This window comes from Vidua macroura, chromosome 2 (genome assembly GCF_024509145.1).
Source record: "Vidua macroura isolate BioBank_ID:100142 chromosome 2, ASM2450914v1, whole genome shotgun sequence".
Classification (NCBI taxonomy): domain Eukaryota; kingdom Metazoa; phylum Chordata; class Aves; order Passeriformes; family Viduidae; genus Vidua; species Vidua macroura.
In genome coordinates, this window is record NC_071572.1 from 7,390,687 (window position 1) to 7,413,126 (window position 22,440).

The 22,440-nt window shown below is 37.2% G+C and overlaps 2 protein-coding genes across 11 annotated transcripts in view; one reads left to right on the forward strand and one right to left on the reverse strand.

The window, feature by feature from the left end:
* The window catches only part of CASK (calcium/calmodulin dependent serine protein kinase), a 187,041-nt gene that overhangs the window by 95,195 nt on the left and 69,406 nt on the right, over positions 1–22,440 (forward strand). For all 10 annotated transcript variants that reach the window (XM_053969729.1, XM_053969732.1, XM_053969734.1 and 7 more), the window contains exons 6-8: positions 7,919–8,021; positions 18,172–18,347; positions 20,482–20,604. In XM_053969729.1, coding sequence (XP_053825704.1) covers positions 7,919–8,021; positions 18,172–18,347; positions 20,482–20,604 — 402 coding nt within the window. The remainder of the gene's footprint in view (positions 1–7,918; positions 8,022–18,171; positions 18,348–20,481; positions 20,605–22,440) is intronic.
* Positions 1,536–4,531, reverse strand: GPR34 (G protein-coupled receptor 34). Its single transcript, XM_053969739.1, has one exon. It carries the CDS (start codon positions 4,529–4,531, stop codon positions 3,386–3,388), a length of 1,146 nt encoding a protein of 381 aa, XP_053825714.1. The 3' UTR covers positions 1,536–3,385.

Sequence of the window (22,440 nt, forward strand, 5' to 3'; positions counted from 1 at the left end):
TTCTCTCCAGTGGGCTGGGAGGCAGAACCAGTAGGGTAAAAGTGGAAATTCATGGTTTGTGAGAAAGAGTTTAATAAGCTAAAAGAAAAAAAGAAACCGGCAGAAAAAAAAAAAAAAAAAAAAAAAAAAAAAAAAAAAAAAAAAAACAAGTGATAGAAAGCAACGCCATCTGATCAGTGCCCAGTGAGTTCCTAAAAATAGCAACACAGCCAAGCTTCCTTCTTGGCTTATATTGCTGAGCATGGCACCACGTATGTGCTCTGGGGCACCCATGGGGTCAGCTGTCCCTGCTGTGTCCCCTCCCATGTCCCTGTGCACCCCCAGCCTCTCGCTGCTGGGGCGTTCTCAGGGACAGTGAAGTCCTGCTCGTTGTGCAAGTGCTGCTTAGCAATGGCTGAAGCATCCCTGGGGTCAACACTGTTTAGATCACAAGCCCAAACCACAGCCCATATTGTGAAAAAGTCTATCCCAGCCAAAACCAGCATAACACTGCTACATTTTAGTACACCAGTCGAAATTCATGTGTTTATAGATTTGAGTAAAGAGGAAGACGAGGTTCATGTAGTTATATGGGGATGTGTGTTGAGTTAACCTTTAAATACAGAAAGCAAAATAAATAGAATTACCTTCATGTTAAGTTACCTTCATGTTAAAATTCACCTGAAGACTCAGGTAATCGGGAAGCATTGGGAAGAGGACAAGTAAGACACTATTTGAGTGACTGATTCTGTGGTCATTTGACACATCACACCATGTGACTTTCAGCAGATCCCCAAGATGTTTCTGGACTGTTTTGTTCTTTAGTAATATTTTCTTGTAAGGCCTGGCATTTTACCGTCAAATTTGGGAAAACTGATTGCAGAAAAAAAATACACAAGGGTTAAATATTTTTTCAAAAGAGTAAATATACCTGCTTTTGTTTCTTGGCCATTAGTAACTGCTTCCTACATGACAGTGCTGTCTAGTTTCAGATCCCTTTCTAAGCCAGTTGATACATCTGGCCTTCAACATCTTGAAGCACTGATTTATACAGTTGTAGAAATCCAAAAGTATTTTCTGATTGCTTTCTGTGGTTGTCTCTTTGTTCTGACTGCTGCTCCCTTAATGCTGCACTTTGTCAAGATCATGTGGTCATTCCTGTTCCACTCTTTTGTGCCATGCTTGCTCTTAGAGATTTTCTTATAGATCTCTTCCCTTTCAGATTTTCATTTCTGAGCTGGAGAGTTGATTAATTTAATGCAGTTTGGATTTTCAGTATTGAACCCTTGTACTACTACTTGATCTTCTGAAGAGATCTGAGTCTGTTTTGGTAATACTGCTGTGTCCATGAATTACAAACCTTGTAAATAAAAATTCTGGTCTAACCATTCAGAAGAATTTTAGAAATCACATTTTGTTCAAGCTGCTGTTGTGCATGCCTGTCCTCTCCTGAGCTGCCCAGCCCACACCCTCACCCCAACCTGCTGTTCAGTATCATCAACCCACTGCTCACAGAATAAGCATGGAAAAGAAAGAATGATGAGATAACATATATATCTTGTGAAATTATGGTTTATAAACTCTACTAGATGTACCAGAATTGATGTAATTATGTAGAACTACAGTATTGCATAATAAAATTGCACTGGACAAATACAAAACCAAGAGAAGCATTAATACAATAGGATGGCAAAATGATAGATAAAAGATCATGAACTGCAATTATTGTGAGAATCAGTCAGAACTTATTGTACAAACACCTCCGTTGTATGCTGAAATGTTTAAGAAAAAGTCAGTTACCATCATATCTTTATGAAATTACACGTTTGTGGGAGTCTTTCTTTTGAAGATAAGGAAACCTCCTAATTTTTTATTAAAAAAAAAAGGGAAACAAAATAGACTGGCTAGTCATTGTAATTTGTTTGATGTGTTTATATCCACTTCCATCAAATCTGAATGATGTAAATTCACATCAAAATTAAACTTAGTTTATATGTAGCTGAGGTGAAACCTTATGTTTACTTTGGTCAATCAGAGTATTATGAGTATCTTCTGTAAAATAAGAATAAGAATATTGTATGAAATTAGTAAAAATCCACACATTTTGGCACAGATTTGGCATTAACAGTCACATGATCTGTTACAGAAGTTACTGGTAGTCATATTAAAACCAACTTCTTTACACCTGCTTACTTGAGCAGTATTGTTTGTATGTGTCAAGATAATAAATCATTATTTTGCAGAGCTTGATGTCTGGCTTCTATTTCTTTCACTTTTCTGGTTTGTTATGCCAGACATTTAAATTGTTCATGGTTGTGCTGCTTTAGTCGTCTTTGTGCCAGACATTCACCACCTTCAGCTCTCTGGTTTTTGAGAAATGTTACACTTTGGAATTTGTTTGTGCCTAAATACATGGAGCTGTTTAGTATCTGAGAATGTAGCTGTAGCTATGAAACATTGCTGTTACATTGCTGTTCACATGGCATCAGCAATTATCAAGATTATTTTAATCACGTGGAAAGAAAAGTCTCCTGCCAGGGAGGAAGCATGCAACTGGAATGTGTGGCTTTGGAAATCAAGGAGTAGACCAGTGCCTGAGCCTGGCTGATCTTTTTGCTCCATTCTGTGAGTTGATGTTCCTTGCTGAACTGCTTTGTGCAGTCATGAAATTTGCCACATTGAAGGAAATCTTAGGAAATATCCACATCATCTCTCCTTCATTTATTTTGAATTTTCTGAAAGCATTGCTTGCTTTTCCTCAGGTGTTTGACCTTGACAGTCATTAAAATGTTGGTAAAACAAGGGTCTTAGTAGGATTGAGTATTTTAATTTTGCTGCTTAATAGAACTAAGACTGTCCCCTGTACTTAAAACTGAATTGATAGCTGTTATATTCTTCTCCTCATTTTTGACTCATGTTGCTAAATTCTCAAATATTTTCTTTTAAAATACATTTATAAATATAGTAAAAATACTGATCTCTTGGAAACCTATGAAAACAGAGAAAATGATAAAATACATAAAATCTGTACTGGTATCTAGATCTTTCAAATAGGACAGGATTTACTTTTTGCAAAATTAATCTATTATTTACATACCCAAGCTACTAATATTAATGTGTATATACAAGTTTACTTCTACACGTTCAAACCCCTTTGTGGAAATCTCCCTAAAGAGTTAGTGTTCTAGTTTAGTCCAACACAAAATGTGAGAACTTCCTAATTTGTGTTCTTGGATAAACAAGAGCAAAAAAATTCTTCTGAAAAGTAACTTCTCATTTTCACAAACAGAAGTAATACTTCTCGTTTTTCTTAACAGGAGGAAAGAGGCAGAGTTAGTAGCTGTGGAGTAGAGGATTTTGTGATCTGAAATTGGTGACCCGGAGTGACAGAGATCCATTTAAACATTCAAATCATGGACTTCCTCCTTGAGTAGCTGGAGTGAGGAGTGGTGCTAGATAATCGCTCTTGAGCGTACTGGCCAAGTTTTATGTCAGAAGTGCTCTCCAGGTTTAGGCTTGACTCTCCATGAAGTTTTCTGCAAATCAGTTGGAATACAGTCTTACGGACACTTCTGGACATTAGGAAATACATAACTGGGTCTAGGCAGCTGTTAAATGATGAAAATATGAGCATCACCTCATTGCAGGTGTGAATGATCTCCATCCAATAACAGGATGGGGTTTGTAACTGTGATGTGATGTAGACAACCCGGAACATGTGATAAGGCACAAAACAGACGGTGAAAATTATGAGAACAATGAAGGAATTTCTTGCTGTCTTGGTGTATTTTCCTGCATTTGGAAAATTTGCCCTTCTCCTCGAAATTTTCAGAAGGTTCTTGGCAATTTTAACATACGAAAGTATCAAAAGGAATAAAACTATCCAAAAAATCAGTACAGTGATATAATTTAAAATTGCTTCTGTCTTCTCTGCATTCTGTTTGGTTCGGTAATGAAAGCACTTGGTAGAGTTGCTGTCCTCAGTCTTAAAGAAAGATGGTGCAACTACCACTATAAATCCTGTCAGTGCAATCGCCCACACCGTGCAGCAGATCTGCACGCTCCGGGTAGTGGTTAACATCTTTGGACGCTTCACAGACTTCGTTATTTTTATATAACGATCCAGACTAATTAGTCCCAACAGTACTATGCTAATGTACATGTTCATGTAAAACAGAGTTCCCACAACCTTGCAAAAAATCCGCCCAAACATCCAGCGGTTGGTGGCATGGTAGAGTATCCGGAAGGGAAGACAGAAGATGAGCAGGAGGTCTGCAACAGCTACGTTTAGCAAGTAAACTTGGATAGAATTCCTCTTCTGATGAATGCACAGGAAAGCAAACAGGGCTACAATATTGCCAACCAATCCAACTACAAAAATAATGGAGTAAAAAACTATCAGAGCAAGTGACAGTGAGTTGTTGTCATCCAAGGAACAGCTGGCATCATTGTGACTTTCTGAGGCATTTATGGTCAGGTTGGTTTGGTTACTCCAGAATTCTTCCTTGTGTGGACCAATGGTCGGTAAATCAGCTGAAGTTGCAGCCATCATTTGCAAAGGGGTTTTAGCTGTTCTGCAAAAAGACAAAGAGAGATTTTAAGAATACAGTCTCCATTCAAGTGTCTTTTTGCTTTATAGCCTAACAGTCTAATGTGGTATAAACATAAAAGGCAGTAGCTAAAAGGAATAAATGCACCAAGTATTGGTGTAGCTGAATAGAAGGGGTTTCAGCCAGATATCATAAAATAATATAAGTCTAGGTAATCTGCAGGCAAGAAAGAACAGATAGTGTAGAGTACTCAAATATTTCCGTAATTACAGCCTTATTACTGTTTTGTGTTGTTTGAAAAGTCAACTATTACATTTTCCTGCAAACTGAAGAATTTTCTTTATCTATAAGAATAAATAAGTTTTTTAAGTTCACTTCTTAGGACCAGAATTTCTGGTCCTAAGGTGCAGGGACAGGTAAGCATAACTAAGTATTCTCAAGTGTTGACACAGAGTACATAGAAGTATATTAAAGGAAGTCTAAACTCATCTGGCTATGTACTGTGTTATTAGTAACCCTGTGAGACAGTATTATTGCAGTAGCTTGTCTATAATAATCTGTACCTTCACATAAATGTGTTTTTTTCCTTTTCTTGGCTATTCACAAATCAGTATTCCACAATCTACTATTAGCTGGAAATCACAATAATGCAGTAACAGGTTGTTTTCAAACCTTCCTTGTTTTCATGGTTTTCTTTGCTTTAATTGAATATTTTTTAATTTCACTAAGCTTATTGCTGACCAGGAAGGTACAATGTGAAAGTTAAAATCAGCCTTGACCAACAAAGGAAAACCAGAAGTGTGTGGTTTGGAGAGCAGTCGCATGAAGGTTATCGCTGATAAGTGATGATAAAACTTTAGTCTTCAACTTGTTTGTCATAGCAACAAGAAATGCCATAAAAAAGTTTATTTAGAATATTTTTGTTTTACAGACAAAAGAGGTTTTTTCCTGTAATCTCACAGAATTTTCAGAAGTGGTTTTGACACTGAACTTAGTTGACTGGCAACTGTTATAGAAAAAAAAGCAAACAAAAAACCACTGCTGTATATGTAATCTCAAAATAACTTTTATGTCTAGGCCATGCAATTTGCATTCTAGATCTTAAAAAATGCAAATTTATATTTAATTCTGTGCTGCAGCCACAGCAGTGAAAATGACAACACTTCAGGCAAAATTCTTAAGAAGACCTAATATACTTACAGAATCTGAATTCTTGAGAGGAGAGTCTAAAATATTTTAACATCCTATGTTGTCTGACCCTACAATTACATTAAACTGGTAGGGTACGTTCACAGTTTCAAAACCAGCTGTTCTCATACTTGCCACATGATATTGTCAGGGCAAGTAATTTCAAGAGATTGATTTCAAACTGCAATGTTGTCAAATACATCTTGAAACCCATCTACTGCAATGACTTCATGTTTAAGTTGCTTTTCTATGAAATTGTTTGATATGGAGACTTGCATAAGGAAGTTTAGATCAATGAGAGAGAAACTTGAGTTACGCTGCAAATGGATCAGGAACAAAACTTTTCACTGTCATAAGCTGTGTCACCTCTAAGCAAGCAGACATGCGTAAATCCAGGTATACTTAGAAAAGGATTTGGAGGTCAGTAACACCTCTGCAATTAAGAAAACTACAGCTTAAGTGTAAAAGAAGTCACTTACCATTTATGTGTTAAGAAGTTCTGCTGGTTCTCAAATCCACTGGTGAAGTCAGGGAGGAGAAACGTGCAGGTCCTTTTATTAGAAAGCTGCAGCAGCAGCTTCTCTCAGAAAGTGGTGAGCTCCAGCTGATTCGTACAATTGGCAACAGGGGGAAGTTTTAACTGGTGTTGCAACTGGTTTGCATTGTTTTTTTTTAAAGGCATTTTTAACTGGCTATACCCAGTTCATTTGGGCTCTACTGAGAGAGGTTCAGTTTTGCTCTGGATTGGAGATTTGAAGTTTTTTTCTCAAAGACTTTGTTTCTGGTGGGCAGTGCCAGTGACTTTTCGGGTGATAATGATGTTGGTACAGTTTATCATCTCTTTAATACTTCCTGGAAATAGTGTCACTTTTTTCAAGTAGAGGGTAAAGATAAATCAGCACCACTGTGGAATGGGACATTTTGTAAATGTCTATATAGTTCTCCTATCTGCCTTTCTCCTTGCCTGGGATTAGAATTGTTGTTTTTTCTCACTCCAGATGACAGTGATGAGAGGATGTGAAAGTGCCCAAAGTGTGCATCTTAACCATTTCACTAAGGCAGAAGTGAAATACAATATGCAGCAGCAATACCACCTGGTAATACTCTTCCAAGTGGGGCATAGGAATTGAAAATTACATTTATAAATTAGAAATTTAAGAGTGGATTCTAGAAAACCTGATATGACAAGGTCTAAATTTAATGAAGACCTCAAGAACATTGTTTTGAAGATCTTTGTTCTCATATAATGTAAACTTTTACAAAAATACGTGGGTGGTTAGAGATGATAACTTTACAAGTAGTCACTTTGAACTTCTGGTAGCTCCTGTGTAATCTTTTGAGATCTTAGTTTTGCAATTTAAGCAGTAATGTATTCTCAGGAAGTAGTATACAAATTTGAGGTTCTTCATTTTAAATAATACGGTGCTGAAAAGAGAGGCTTTGAGTAAATGCAGGAAGTTCTAAATTAAATGCAGTTGTTTGGGTATGTGTATTTAATACCAAATTGTGTTCTAATAGATTTTGTCTGTACGTTGCTTCCTCCTACAGCAGTCAGTGCCCATCTGAATTTTTGTGTAATATTATTTCATTTTTATACATTAGACCTCACTCTTATTTGTGGAAAATGAAGGGTATAGATGGCTATAGCTGGAATCCAGTTTAGACACCTCAAGAATATCCCTCACTGGAATGTCCCAGGGGTGTTCCTTTTCTTTCTTGCACTTGAGAAGTGCTGAGTGAATTCTGTGATTAAGGCTCAAAACAGAGTTTTATGTTCTCTGTGGGAAGGATAAGACCCCACAAAACATATAATAAGCAGGATATTTCAGCTGGGGAATTGAAACAGTGTAAGGGTTAATAGGATGAAAGACAAAAAGGAAAAGTAATACCAGGTAAGAAATTATAGACATGAGTCTTTTAGACATGAGTCTTTTAGACATGAGTTTTTTATCATGATTTTTCTTTGTTTTCCTTGCTAGTTCTGGTAAGTTCTGAAAGGATTTTGCTATGTCTGGGGCAATAGAAGGGAAGCCAGTGTAGAAAGAGGAGTCCATGCCAGAAAAGAAGATAACCGAAATCAAGAAATTATTTAAAAAAAACAAAATCTAACCTCTGCTCACAGATTTATGAAAGTAAGTTCTAAAATACAGATTGTTTTTCTTAAACAATGTCATAATTTGTCTGGATTTTTGTCTTTTCAGCCACACTGTGTACTGCTTGCCTCAAAAGAGAATTCAGCCCCCGTAAAGCTTGGTGGCTTTGGGGTAGCAATTCAGTTAGGAGAGTCTGGGCTAGTTGCTGGAGGTAAGAAATTTTCCTTCTAAATTATTTAGTATTGTGCATGTTGTACTGCAGAGTTCTGTTCTTCTGACACCGCCTGGCCTGCAAAACAAGAGCTCAAAAATAATCTTTCACTAAAGACTTATTTAACATGGTAAATGCACACAGCCAAGCTAAATTGGCAGTGGAAGGTAACCTGCATTCACACATTGAGCATTAAATCCCTGTAAATGTTACTCAACAGGAACTCATGCTGGTTTGATCAAAATAAAACTGGAAAAACCCAAAGAATTTTCCACTTTAATACAAGCTTTGGCTTAATTCTGCCATGCTTGGTAAAGCAAAGAAAATAAAAATGCAGTCATTGAAGCACTTAGTGCAGCATTGTCAGTGCTCCCGTTTGATAGGCAATTCCTGTCAGAATGCTGTGCTGTTTAATAGCAAAATCTTACTGGTTTTCACATGTGATTCTTTTCTGTGTTTTGAAATTTCATTGTAATTATTGCATAAGACATCAATATCTTGATACGTATGTATATTTTTTGACTGTGTTTTGTTTTCTGTGGATTTTATTTCCTCTAGCTGCCTTCCATATTGTTCCAGACAATAGGGTTATGCTTTAATCAGCCTGCACAGATGAAGACCCAATCAATTTTCTGATGCTTTCATTGCCAGAATAGGAGACCACAACAAAACATTTTGTTAGTTTTAATATTTTTTCTTCAGAATTAGTGACTTTCTTCAGTACCATGCATCTTCAAAATCTCAGATTTCCCAATTTAATCACTTAATGTTCTGTGTCAATTTGAGTTTTGTGCGTTTTTTTAAATAAAAAGCAAATCAAATATAAACATATCAACAGCTTCCATTCCCTTACAGATATTGTTGATACCCTGGAAATATCCAAATATCTTATTAACTAGAGGCATTTTTTCCGAGAAAATACCCATTCAGTTAAGCTGTAATAAAAAGGTCATTGCTTTCTTTAATTTTCTTATGTTACTCAAATTATCTATACCTCAGTCACTGCTTTTTTTAGTGGTAGTTTCTACACTTTTGTTTATAATTATCTCATTTTTCTTATTTATGTTCTGCTGAGCAACTTTACCCACTTCTTCTGTTTCAGCCACTCTTCTGGAGGTAGTCAGATGCAGTGTATTTCAGACTACCAATTGTCTAGCAAAAAACATTCAAGTTCAACTTTGAAAATAAAATTACTGCATTTTCCCCAAATTTTGCCATGGCCTTCCTTTTGTGTTAGTGTTCCCAGTGCTGTGATCCCACTCACTGTTCCTGTGCTCAACCTCCAGCAGTGATCAGTGCTGGGGATTCTCTTTGCAGCTCTTACAGAAGATGTCAAACCTCATCACTGTGATATTTATCAGTATATTTTGCTTCTTCCATCTCAACTTCTGCCATCTTGGTCTGCCTTCACACATTTTTCCCCCCTTTCTTTCTCAACTGGCATCTCCAATTTGCAGCCTTTTCATTGGCACTTGTTGCTTTCAGCTTCAAATTCCACTCATTTTCAGGGATACCCAGAGTAATTCCACTTCATTTATATACTGCGGAAAGTCTCCTTAACAGACTCTTCTCTTTCTTCTCATCTTTCATTCCAGTCTTTAAGCCCAAACTGCCTCTGTTATCTGGCACTTCTTTTCCCTGACAGAACCCTACCTGAAGGCAAATTACTAGACAGTTCCCTACACAGAACTGACAAGGTCTTATTTATTCAGTTTTACAGTATAACACATGTGTTATACGAAAGCTGTCAATATTGGCTGTTTGAACTGGACTATAAATTTTTTATAAATCAGTGTTTACCTACACATTTGTTTAAGGGTGTTATTCATATGGATAAGTTTTGTCATAATAGTAACAATAATTTATAGGCACTTCTTATTTCTCAATTGTCTCATAAAAAAGTAGAAACTCTCCAAATAGAGAAGTTGGAGCAGTGTCATAACCAACTTGTTCACTTTCACATTGCTTTTCTAACTTTTAGTGGAAAACATTGATTCTTTTGACATAGTGAATTATTTCCCTTTTAGCATGGCATAATTTCCCTTTTAGCATGGCAATACCTGCATTTGGTGATTAGTACATAAAAAAAGAAATTCTCTATTAAATAAAATCTATCAATCATAGCATTAAGATAATTTTACTGACCTGTGCTTTGTTTGTGCTATTTTTCCTACTTCTCTACACTTTGACACACCTGTGCCTGGCAATCCCAGATTCTGTGTAGCCCCAGGAAAACAAACTAAAGGGAATTTTCTCCCTCAGTGTGTTTGAAGCCAGCCTTCAAGCTTACAGCTTTTGCTTTGTTCAGGACCGTAACATTTTTTAACTTGACAAAGACATCTTTATCAGAGTGTGCATAAATTGCTGGGGAAGGATTTTTGTAGTGAAGTTAAATTAAACCCCAGGTATTAAAATCTTCTGATATAAGTTCAAAGACAGACTTGTGAAGTTTAGAAGGATTGTAACTACAGGGTTCTTTCTTTCAAGCAGGTAAATGGCTGTTTTACAGAAGTGTAAGAGAGAGCTCATTAGAACAAGCTATGACATCGTACTAGATGTCATTGATGAAAATGTGTATGGAGGAGATTTTAGCAGTGACTGTATTTTATCATCTAACAACTCAGTTGACATTATTTTTAAGAAAGTTCAATTATTAGTTATTATTTACTTTATGTAAGTAAAATAAAGTACCAAAAAAAAAGGACGTAGCCATAACTCATTTCTTCATAAGGCAAGAGGGGAAAATGTAAGGAAATATTCTGTTCCACTCCATTTGCCCGTAAGCTGCAATAAATGGCTAAGAATCATGTGTTGTCATCTGAGCTAGAGGAAATAGGTTTCATGAGCTACCAATCTCTGAAGGTCTCTTCTTGCTTCAGTTCTTATGATCAGAAGTGGAAAATTGTGCTACGGGCTTCACTTGAAGCCTTGAAGTAGGTACTTTATAAAGGAACTCTGGCAGTATTCATAGGAGTTAGAGATCATCATAACTTATAAGTGAATTCCTTTAAGGAACAGCACAGTCCCATAAGACAGTAAACAGTCTATGTTGCATTGTTATGATGCAGCTGGAGTAGTGGAACCTCTGGGAAGTCAGTGATTTAATTAGACTAATCTCACATTATGATCTCTGTCTCCTTCCTTGAAGAGTTTTTCTTGCAGACCATAGTATGAATTTTCACAGTATTTTCTTAAATGTGACATCAGATTTATCTGATATCAAATATCTTAGATGCTACATCTTGGGGGTTTTAGCTAGAATATGGTATAAAAGTCTGAAGGAACAAAAACCATTGAGTTCACACCTGATATTTCCTTCACTTAATCTACTTAATTTCTCCTGGTTTCAGCTAGTGCAAAGACAACTGTATAGACCTAAGGAGAATGAGATCCTTTATCTGGGGATAGTTAACTGCCTTTCACTTTTTACCTTCAGCAGCAAAATGTCACAGATAGCATAATGCTAATCCAGTCCAGTATTAATTTTCATATATTATTAGTTACATGTCCTAGGCTGCCTCAAAATCCTGTAGTATCCTAATGTAAATTATCATCTTACTGGAAAACATCTTATGTGTTCTTAGTAGCAGTACAGCACATAAATACCAAGTGGTTTTGGTTCCTTGTGAGCTGTGTTTTCAGACTTACACAAAAACAGCAAAGGAAGGCATTGCCATAAATTTCCCTCTAATTAAGACTATGAAATGGGAGGAAGAGGGGCAGAATTTTTTAAAGTTTTTTTTTTTTTTTTTGCTTTGTTCTCACCAATGTAAAAATGATCATAGAATGGTTGGGTTGAAAAGGGACCTTTAAAGCTCATCCAGTCCAACCCCTTTGCTAGGAGCAGGACACCTTCCTCTAGATGAGGTTGCTCAGAGAAACCTGATCTTGAATGTCTCCAGGGGTGGAGTATCTGCCACCTCTCTGGGCAACATCTTCAGTGCTTCACCAAACTGAATCTTGGTGGTTTTATAAACCCCAGGTTAGAAAACTTCTTTTTTGTTTGTTTTTAATGTTGGAGGGATTTTATACTGCGCAGACACTTTTTCCTTTTCATCATCAGTGTCTGATTGGTATTTCAAAGCTTTCATTTGTTTTCCAAAGAGAAGTAAAATTTTTTGAGCTGAGATCCCGCACTACTATTCTTCTTTCTCTTACAGGGTAGTGTTTTCACTTCTTTTCCTGAAAAATAAAAGTATGTGAGTCCCTTCATGGCTTTGCCTTGAAGAGATTTTATTTTATTTAAAAGATACAGCTGTGATTTACTGTCTCACAGAAATTCCACTTCACATCTGGGCTGATTTGAGAGTGTTTACAGGAGACTAATGTGTTGAGAAATGATATAGGGTTACTTCCTCCATTATAGATTTATGGCAGAAAAGGCCATTGAATAAATTATAATTTGTCTTGTTAACATGTGAGCTTTGCTTTGTTTGTTTTCTGGACACTCATATCCAGTGGTCCAGTTGTCTGCTGATGCATCTTTTAAACACATTTTCTTCAGACAATCTTCTGTGCTGAAGCTGAATTGCCCCTTTTTCTGCCCCCTTTTTTTCCTTTTTTTTTTTAATCTACTCATCTTCTCTGTAGACCTGCTTTAAACATCTCTATTGTCTGGAGTAATGTGGAAAGGAATTAATAGTAGTAAAGTACTGCTCTATCTGATCTGTTGTGTGTGATTCTTTGATTCCTTCCACATTATTCTGGACATCCCACTCTTTTAGAAACACCTTAATTTGTGATCATATTTCTTATTACACTATTGTGAGAGGTCAGATGGTGATGTTTATTAGTACCTCACATATTTTTTCCTAAAAATTATTTGTTCCAGTTGTTTCCTTATACATCGTTCAGATACTACTGCTGTTGAAAGACTCTCCTTCTGATATCTTGGTCATCAATCCCCTGCCTTAGGGATGACAAAATCTGATTGGGTCTCTGTATATACTCTTCTTCTTGTGGAAAGCATAGCCCTATTGTCTGGAATAATATGGAAAGAGTCATAGAAACTAAATTTCCAAAGGTAAGTCAAAATTTATCTTTAGTGCTTGTAAATGATGTCAGATTGACAGCACCTGAAGACTGAAGCTCTCTGTTTATCCACAGGAAAAATCAGCAAAATTAGCAACTTTTTAAATTTACAGGCAGCCAACATGCCTTAAAAACTGGCTGGTAAGAAAATTTACCTCTAGAAATAAGATTCCAGTCTTCCATATGATTTCTTCTCATATATGGATACAACTAAAAATCCTCTGTGTGTGCATGCATGCGATCTATATTCAGTTAAAATGTTTTTTCATGCATAGTCATTTGAATATATCCATGAGTGTGCTTATAATCTGAAGAATAAAAAGCCTGTGGAAGGCAGAAGTTACCTGTTTCAGAGAAAAGTACCTTTGCTTACTGTTCTTTTTCAAACTACCTCCAAAAAGGTGCAGACTTTCTCACAAAATACCAAAGAAAATTCGAAAATTTCTAAAATATTTTAAAACTGAGCTGTTGTGAAGAATTTTTATATTCTACACTGGACATGTTTAGAAGGCAGATTTTCTACTAAATAATTTTCAGCAGAAGTGATATTGTATCTAAAGGGCAGTGAATATCCAAGGTTTTAGACAACTTTGTTGTCTGTTGACTGTATTTATGCTGTTACTGATATTCCTTACAGTTCTTGTAGTTTCAACATAGGAAAATTCCCCATCTGTGTAAGTTCATGTGTGCACTTTGTTCATTTTCCTGAGCTAAATTCAGTTCAAAGGTGCATCTCAATAGTCCTTGCTCAGGTCAGTTTTAGAATAAATTCAAAATCATCATTTGCCTTTGATGAACCCAGTGGAGTGGTCACAAGGGTAACAGTTTGCCCACAAACTACTATAGCCTTTTTAAAATCCCAATACATATGTACACATATATATGCATTTTTTAATCTTGTTTGACTGGACAGTTCAGTCTCAATCAGTTAAGTTTCTGCTTCTTCTGGCTTTGCTTTTTCATGGACATAAAATTGTGATTTTCACCACCATAAATATCTATTGTAAATGTAGGCGAACCCAGTGGGAAGAAATGCTGATGTCCACCTCCAGTACAGAAGGCTGAATGATTTCTTTATTATAACTATGCTATAATACATTAATATACTATTTAAAGGAGATACTAAAACTACAAACCTACTTGTTCTAACTACCATATCTAACTAACTCATAACTCGTGACCCTCTCTGAGAGTCCAGACACAGGTGGATTGGATTGGCCACCAGGCTCAAACAATCCTCACCAGAATCCAATCAACCAATCAGCCCAGGTAAACAATTCTCCAAACACATTCCACATGAGAAAAACAAGGAGCAGAAATAGAAATTGTTTTCTCCTTCTTTCCTTTGTGTTCCTCTATGAAAAATCCTGAAAGAAAGAAGAATGTACCTACGACAAATATCCACCTCATCCCTCTCATCTAAAGTATTGGGATCTTGTAATCAGCATTAACAAAACCAAACCTGTCTCTGTTTCCACTAATTATAATCTAGCAGTGGTAAATGACAGGATTTCATTAACCTAGCCTAGTTTTCTTCTTCACTTCTTTTGTATTTATGGAGTTCTCATTTTAAATTTAAAAGTGAGTATTAGGGTTTAGTAGCACTGATTTTTCACTTTGCTTTTAAGTAACATCCATTTTTCATCTGGCAGCAGCCTGGTGGGGACTTAAACAGCTGTGTTGTGTTTCCTTTTACTAAACCACTCTATTCCTTCTGCTCCGCAACAAGCAGTTCATCAGAGTGGATTTTTATTCTGTCCTGGGTTTGGACCAGGCCAACAAAGATCAAGTTCTTCTTCTGATGGAAGAAACACCTCCTAACTTCCAGGGGACCGGAAAGTTGTGTGATGATCAGAGAGGGACTGGTTTTTGGCCATCACTTGTCTGTTTGTAAGAGCACTTGAGCACTAAGTGAAGGTTCAGCCTCACATTCTGATGTCACCAGATGAAGCAAAATACAAGCTTTGAAGTATCAAATAGATTTGGATAGTGGGAAGCAAAGGCAAAAATTAAACCACCTCCTCTCCTCACCTTCCCAGGTTCAGCTTCACCCCCTCACTTCTGACTCACCACCCAGCCCTAGGTAGTTCAGGGAGGATGGGAAATGGCAGTTCCCAAACTGCTCACTTGCTGGGCAGGTTTTTTTCCCTTTCTTACACACACTTTCCTTGCAACACCACTGTCCTGACTGCTGGGCTGAGCTGTGCCCTGCAGTGATCCCATTGGAACTGTCTGTGTCTGGCATGGGGCAGCTCCAGCCCCTCCTCACAGAGACCACCCCTGCAGCCCCAGTGCCAGCACCTTGACACCTAAATTCCTACACTCCATCATGCTATTGGATTGCTTTTATAGCATGTATTGCTGCTAAATACACTCTTTACACCAGGAGAAAATGTAATTGTTTGCAAGGATACAAGATGTTCTGTAGGTTACCCTCCACTGAAATGTCCAGCAGACTTAAGTGCATTGACAAAAAAAACCCAAAGCCAAAACCCAAACCTTTAAGCATTGTTCTCACAGCACACAGTCATTTTTGTACCATATTCGCCTCTGCATTTTTTTACTGAAACCACAGAAAGTTCCTGAGCTGAAAGGGGTGTACATAATTGTTGAAAATACACATTAACTCAACTTAGATATCATTTGATGTGTAAGGTTCATGGTTTCATTAGCTACTTTATCCAGACAATGGTACCTTAATGCCTCTTTTAAATCGCTTGTTACCCCATGTGATATTTTGTCTTCTGGTGATTTCTCCTGTTTGTCTTCGGAGTAATCCCTCTTTTCAACACTTGTCAGATCTGATAACAGCAATTACAAAGCATGGTGGGAAGGCAGAATTTTCAGAGAATATACAATTTTCTATTTGTATTGGTGAAAAATATTTAAGTGTGCTTTAGTGCCACAAAAGATTTTTTTTTCAACAAGCAAGAAAGGTTACCTCTGCTCCAAAATTGCAATGGGTTCCTTTGCACCCAAGTCTCAGGAAGTTCCCACTGACAACAGACAAGACTTGGGTGAGCCAGGCTGCTCTGTGGTCTCTGATGATCTCCTGAGTTAAAGGTTTCCAGTCTATGGTAGGTACACCACGAACATCACGTGAGCAGTCTGAGGGATAGAAAAATGCTCTTTGATCAGGCAGGTGTTGCTGCTTATGCACAGGCATAACCTGATGCAGAGCTGCAAATGTTGATGCTTTTCCTGTCACCAATGGTGGCATCCAAAGGGGAAAAAAAAGATGAAACCTTATAGATATAAATTTCTAGGCACATAAAAAAGGCAAAAAAAAAAAAAATTACAGTAAGTTATGCATACTGGATGTGTGTATATGATTTCCATTTTCTTTGTCTTCCCTGCCACCAGGCATCTAAAAGAGAGAGAGTCATCTAAGGAGATAATTCTGTACCTCAAATATGTGATCTTGGAGATTTGGCTTTGAGGTTTCTCAGGCTGAAACTATGCCATACATCTACAAAGTGTGTACAGCCCACAAGAAGAATGAGTCATCTTTCTCCATGTGCATCTCTTTCTCTGTCCAGACTAAATGTCCTTCCTCCTCCCTCCCCCTGTGATATGAAGGATGATGCTGGACTTGCAGCATCTTGGTGGTTTATTCTTTTTTAGCTCAGGAAGGAACTGCCCCTTTGCTATCAGGTCAGCGTGGGCTACAGGGACTTTTTAAATGCCAGCCTGGCCTAGTGATGAGGTAACATCTCTTTGTCACAGACAGATCCCTAACATTTGTTTGGCAGGGGAATTCCCTGATAAACTGGGATTGAAAAGGTTTAATAGAAAGCCATGTGAAGAAGTTTGACAATGGTGGTGTTTTTTCTTAAGAGTATGGTTGAAAAGCTGCTTTCTGACAATATTTTAATCCTTTAGATGCAAAAAAGGACTAATTAAAAGAATATGTCAGATCATATTCCTGGATTAGGTGGGATAACCAAGGGATGGTCTTTACTGAGGAAGCCACGTCCAAATAGTCCCCCAGGTGTTTATTCTGAGTGCTGTGACTTAGCTGACTCCTGTGCAGAGGGTGAGCAGGACAGGCTAATCAAGCAGGAGTCTCTTTACAAAGACAAGACTGAGTTAAATACGTGCCCTGCAAACACCTCAGATCCTCTGGGCTGCATTTTAGGCTCTCCTAACCAGCAGGTGCTGCAGGCCTGGAATGGAGCCTCTGAAATCCACTGTAATAAGCAACAATAATTTATGAAGGAGGTACTAGTGGTGAAAGTTTGCTACACTGATGTTCTTTTTCTTTTGGTACTTGGTGGAACCAGGGTAGTCCAGAGACTACAATGTTTGTAAGTGTCAGTGAGAACCTGAGCATTCCAAGCTTAATTTTTGCAATGGAAACAAAACTCTTTACAATGGGAAACATTTATAAGGAGAGGTAAAATGTTCATTGCTTTTATTTGCCTTAATGTGTTACATAGAAATTTAATTAAGTTATTCTAATCAGTTTTATCTGCTCAAAAGATCATTTGGTACTAAATAAATTCTGTTTTCATAGGAAAACATTAATTGCACTCAATGAAAGCACTTTATGAAACAAATTAGCATTATCTTTTCATCTGCAGTAAGATACTGCCCTCTTCAAATAAATGAATAACACATTTGCTGGCATTTTGCATTTTTGCTGGCAGTTTCAGTAGACCAGCCAAGGTATGGGCAGAGCATCAGACCAAATCCTGCTCTTGCCAATTTAGATGCAGCTTTTTCAAGTTATCAGTGTGGACTAGAACTCTACAGTATCTTTGTATTTGCTCTCTAAATAATTCCTCTTTCAAAGATTGTCCAAATTGATGGGTTTACTTTCATATGGCAAGTTTCACTGAAGAATCCCACTGCTCTTACAAGTCTTGTTCCACATTCTGCCAGCTCAGGTAGACTATTCCTCAATTTATAAAAGTAAAAATTAAGCAAAAGGGAAAATGCTGATTTATCTCACTACACATATATAAAAATATAAACATAACGTAAAAAGAATTGTGTTAAAAGCTTTAAACCATGAACAAAATGTATTAAAACTGGTTTTCTTCAATGCAGTGATATTCTTCATTTCCATGTTTGACACACATCACTTTGACACAATTTTCTTTTTATTTCCATTTAGGACGTGTAGGAACACCTCACTTTATGGCTCCAGAAGTGGTAAAAAGAGAACCATATGGGAAGCCTGTAGATGTTTGGGGTTGTGGTGTGATCCTGTTTATCCTGCTAAGTGGTTGTTTGCCTTTTTATGGAACCAAGGAAAGATTATTCGAAGGCATTATTAAAGGCAAATACAAGGTAAATGACAGCATACATGAATCCTTTTCCTGTGAGATGAGCTCTGTTGGTAACATTTCTGAAAGTTGATATTTATATTTAGCCTGATACAAATTTAAAACTTATGGATATCTGTCGCACAGGAAGAGAGATGATTTTCCCCTCACCAGTCTGTCTTGCACCTGATGTATTTTGTGTCATTGTTAGGAATTAGAATATGGAAATATTTGCTCAGATGAAATAATAAATGGGTGTTAAAACCAGCCCCTAGCTGTACATTGAGCCCAGCAGGAAGACAAGAGGTTTAGCTGTGAATTAGAACATACTGTAATCTCAGATTTATTAGCCATTTAAAATTTTTGATCAACTAACAGAGTGTCATAAATATTCATCATCATCATCATATTGCCTCAGTTTAAAACAAAATGTTATTTTACAATGCATGTTATTTTACAAATGCAGGCAGGCATTTTTCTTCTTAGTACAGTGTGCAGTAAAGTGCAGCTGATGATTCAACAGGAGCCACTCACAGCCAAGGGCAGGTCAGTGTGCACACAAGAGAAGCTGTCACAGCATCATCCCACAGACCATCGTGGAGACAAATTTAAAGCTGCAACTTCACTGTTTCAGTGGGTTTGCCTAAGATCAGCTTTGCTGTGCTTTGGAACCAAGGTTTTTGTGCATTAGCAAATTATGAATGGAAACTCCCAAAGCTGTCTGATAGTCTGATTTATTATATCACCTTAACAGTCTGCTAAAATGTAAGTGACAGCAGTGTTACTGTACTTGGTCAGGAGCACATACTTCATTTTTTAAATTATAATCCTAGAAACAGCAGTGTTTCTTCATGGCACTGGTTTTGGGATTGCACAGACCGACAGATATTTCATTTATGGAAGATTTCTTTATGGAATCTCTTAAGCAGTTAAAGCCTTCTGGAAGGATACAAGTTGACTTCCCTTTTAAAAAAAAAAAAAGTTACAGCTAGTACATTGTGTCCTCTTAGTTCCTTTTCTGTTCCTGTTTCCACAGTTATTTGTCTATTCAGGGAAAATCCTGTCAAATTTGCAATTATCTTAATTTCATTAGAGCTGAAAAAGAAATTAAGTCACAGCTGTAAATGTGCATTTCATAGCCAGATAACATTGCTGAGTGCCCCGATTCAAAGTGATCATTTTTTGTAAAGACTGATTTAAAATAAAATGGACCTCCTTAAATGACCAGATCGTAACACTGAAAAGAGTGTGGTTATAATTTTGAATTTGCATTTAGTATTTTGTAAAGTTAGCTGTCTATCATCTAAATAAAACTTAGCTTCTTCATAATTTAAAGAAATACTAGAAATGCCTTAAGGATATAATCCTTTATATCACATAAAGAATTTTCTTACTTTGGTATGGTTTTATCAGGTGTCCATCATTTTGACTGGGTGGGCACAAACCTGCATATATCCACAAAATGGAACTATAGTCTAAATCATCCTTCACATTGTATCTCCTAAAGTTCTACTCTGAAAGTGTTACAGTTGCTGGTGTTGCCTTGTCCTTTTATGCTTTCCTGTGGAAAGGAAGGAAAAGGAGATTTTCCTTTCCCTAGTGGGAAAGCTTTACCTGGTGTGAAGTTGAAAGGAATTTATTGGAAAGAGCCATTGTCCATAGCACCTTCAGCACCAGAGTAGTTCACAACAGGCATTCTCTACTCCCTTCTTACCCAGAATCACTGGCATGAAATTGTGGGTTGAAGCAGATAAATTATCTTGCCATATATTGATTGCAGGAGTAGATTTAATTTCTGAATTTATCATATGTGTCATTAGCAGTTAAAGAGAGCTTAATTATTTTTTGCTTTATCTAGTGAATGGTCAGTTTTATCTGAGCAAAATGTAGAGTAGGTAGAAATTACACTGTGATTATAACATAATACTAAGGACATGTCAGGGTTTATGTTTTCAATTTTTGTGACATTTCAGTAGCAACCAGTGTTCCATTTTTACAAGTTATTAAAACCCTTAGAAACTTCCTTTTACATTCATTACACGGAAATGTTTGCAAGCACCAACCACTGTTAAATCTCTGCAATTATTGTAGATAAACACTAGGTTCTTTTCTCCATTCTTATTACTACTAATTTAATTTTTTTTCTTGCTCATAATCAGATGAATCCTAGGCAATGGAGCCATATTTCTGAAAGTGCCAAAGATCTGGTGCGCCGCATGCTTATGCTGGATCCAGCAGAGAGGATAACAGTGTATGAAGCACTGAATCACCCCTGGTTAAAGGTAGTAAAAGCAGCTGTTTACACGCTACTTTCCTATTTAAGGGAGAAAAACATGGATTTCTTTGTTTTTATGAGCTTTTCAAAGTAGACATGAACTGTACAGAATGTGGGATAATGTGCTTTAAATGCTTTCTAGGACTAGAGCCTGAGATTTTGATAATTGCCCGGCTTAAACTCTTGCTTAAGAGCAAATTCAGCTGGACATCTTCAGCAGCACCAGAGTGCAGGGAGTAGGGCTTCATAGCATAAAGCTTAAAGAAGGTGTTAATGTGTCTTTCTGTGGCATTCAAACTCCAGAGAAGTAATTTCTGATCTCCTTTTTGTTCAGTCATATCTAAACCTCTTTTCCTGCTACTCATGTAGCCATGCACTCTACTGCTGTAGGTTATGCTACTGAACTGTGCTGCTTCCTTACATTAGATTCTTGAAAATATCCCACCAAAAGGGAAGGAAGTAGTGGAGTGTTGCTCCAGGGCCACTGTGACTGCATAAAATTATATGACATCTGGTAATCAAACTATTTTTCAGTGATGGCAGAATTTACAACACACTTTAATCCAGTGGAAGAATAGTTGCTGCACATTGAAGGTTTACAACAAAAGCAGGAGAAAATACACCTGTAGCTCCTCAGCAGTCCATCACTAGTATGTCCTAAACATTTGGGTCAGAGAATGATGGGTTGGGCTGCAGAATTAAAAGGTGAAAAGTGCTGGTTCAGAGCACTGTATTTTCTTGGAAGCTGATGAATTATCTATTTTCTTAGTTATCCTTTGCTTTTCTATAGTGAGTGTCCAGGGCAGAAAGAGTCATAAAATCATTAACTTAAACAGGGCATGCATTTTGAAAGGGGACTGATCTGGTGTCTGCTGCTGGACTCTCTTTATGCTCTACATGAGACAAAGAGAAACCCACAAAGAAAGAACCTGGGAAGAGCAGGATCATATGCTCTTCTCCCTCCAAGTAAAAATGGTGTAACCACCTGTGAATGGAGTCACTCTTCATTTCTCTGCTCTCTTTCTGCCTTTGACTCTTGTATTTCAAGCTGGAGAATGGCCTAGCTCATCAGAGGAGGTCAGGACTGTTCACCTCTCAGAAATGCCAGTGGTTAAGAAAGACAGTTATTCTGTGTGTTGGAAAACTTCAGGTTCAAACCATTCTACTAAAAAGAGCCAAAGTTGTGTCTGTTGGTCTGGGATATATGTAGTGTATCAAATATCAAACGGTATGGAAATGAACATCGTGTTTTGGAATCCCAGAATATCATACAAACACAGGTGATCTGGTTTTACCAGCTTGTAATTGGACTTTTTCTTCACTTTGAGAGCATGCCTACATTGAGATGCCAAAGCTAAAGCTTGGTTGAGGGTCATTTTGGCAGAAAACATGTAATTTTTTTATTGTTTGAGCAACTGAGCTAATTAGGTTTGTTAAAAGGACAATTCTGCAATGTGCATGTGCAAGCTCTGCCTGTGCAGCTTTGCACTTTTGGTGTCTGTGGTCTCTTTCTGATCATGTAGTTATTTGTTGGAAGTGACATGGTTTAGTTTATAACAACTTGTTTGCCAGGCATTCTACCAGTCAGTCCTCTCATTTTTGCCTACAATAAACTGCCTTCTCTGCTGACTCAGAGCTTTCTAAACCATTTATAGACAGGAGCAAATACAGCATGAGACAGAGACATCTTTAGTGCCATAGAGGGACTGCTGTGGTTTCACTCTGATTCAGGAGAAGAATGTGATAAACACATTAAATAAATGATTTTACATAGCTTCAGGGGGAAAAGGTAGATGGCTGCTGCAAGTTTTGTCCCTTCTGTCACTGCAATTGTTCATTGGCA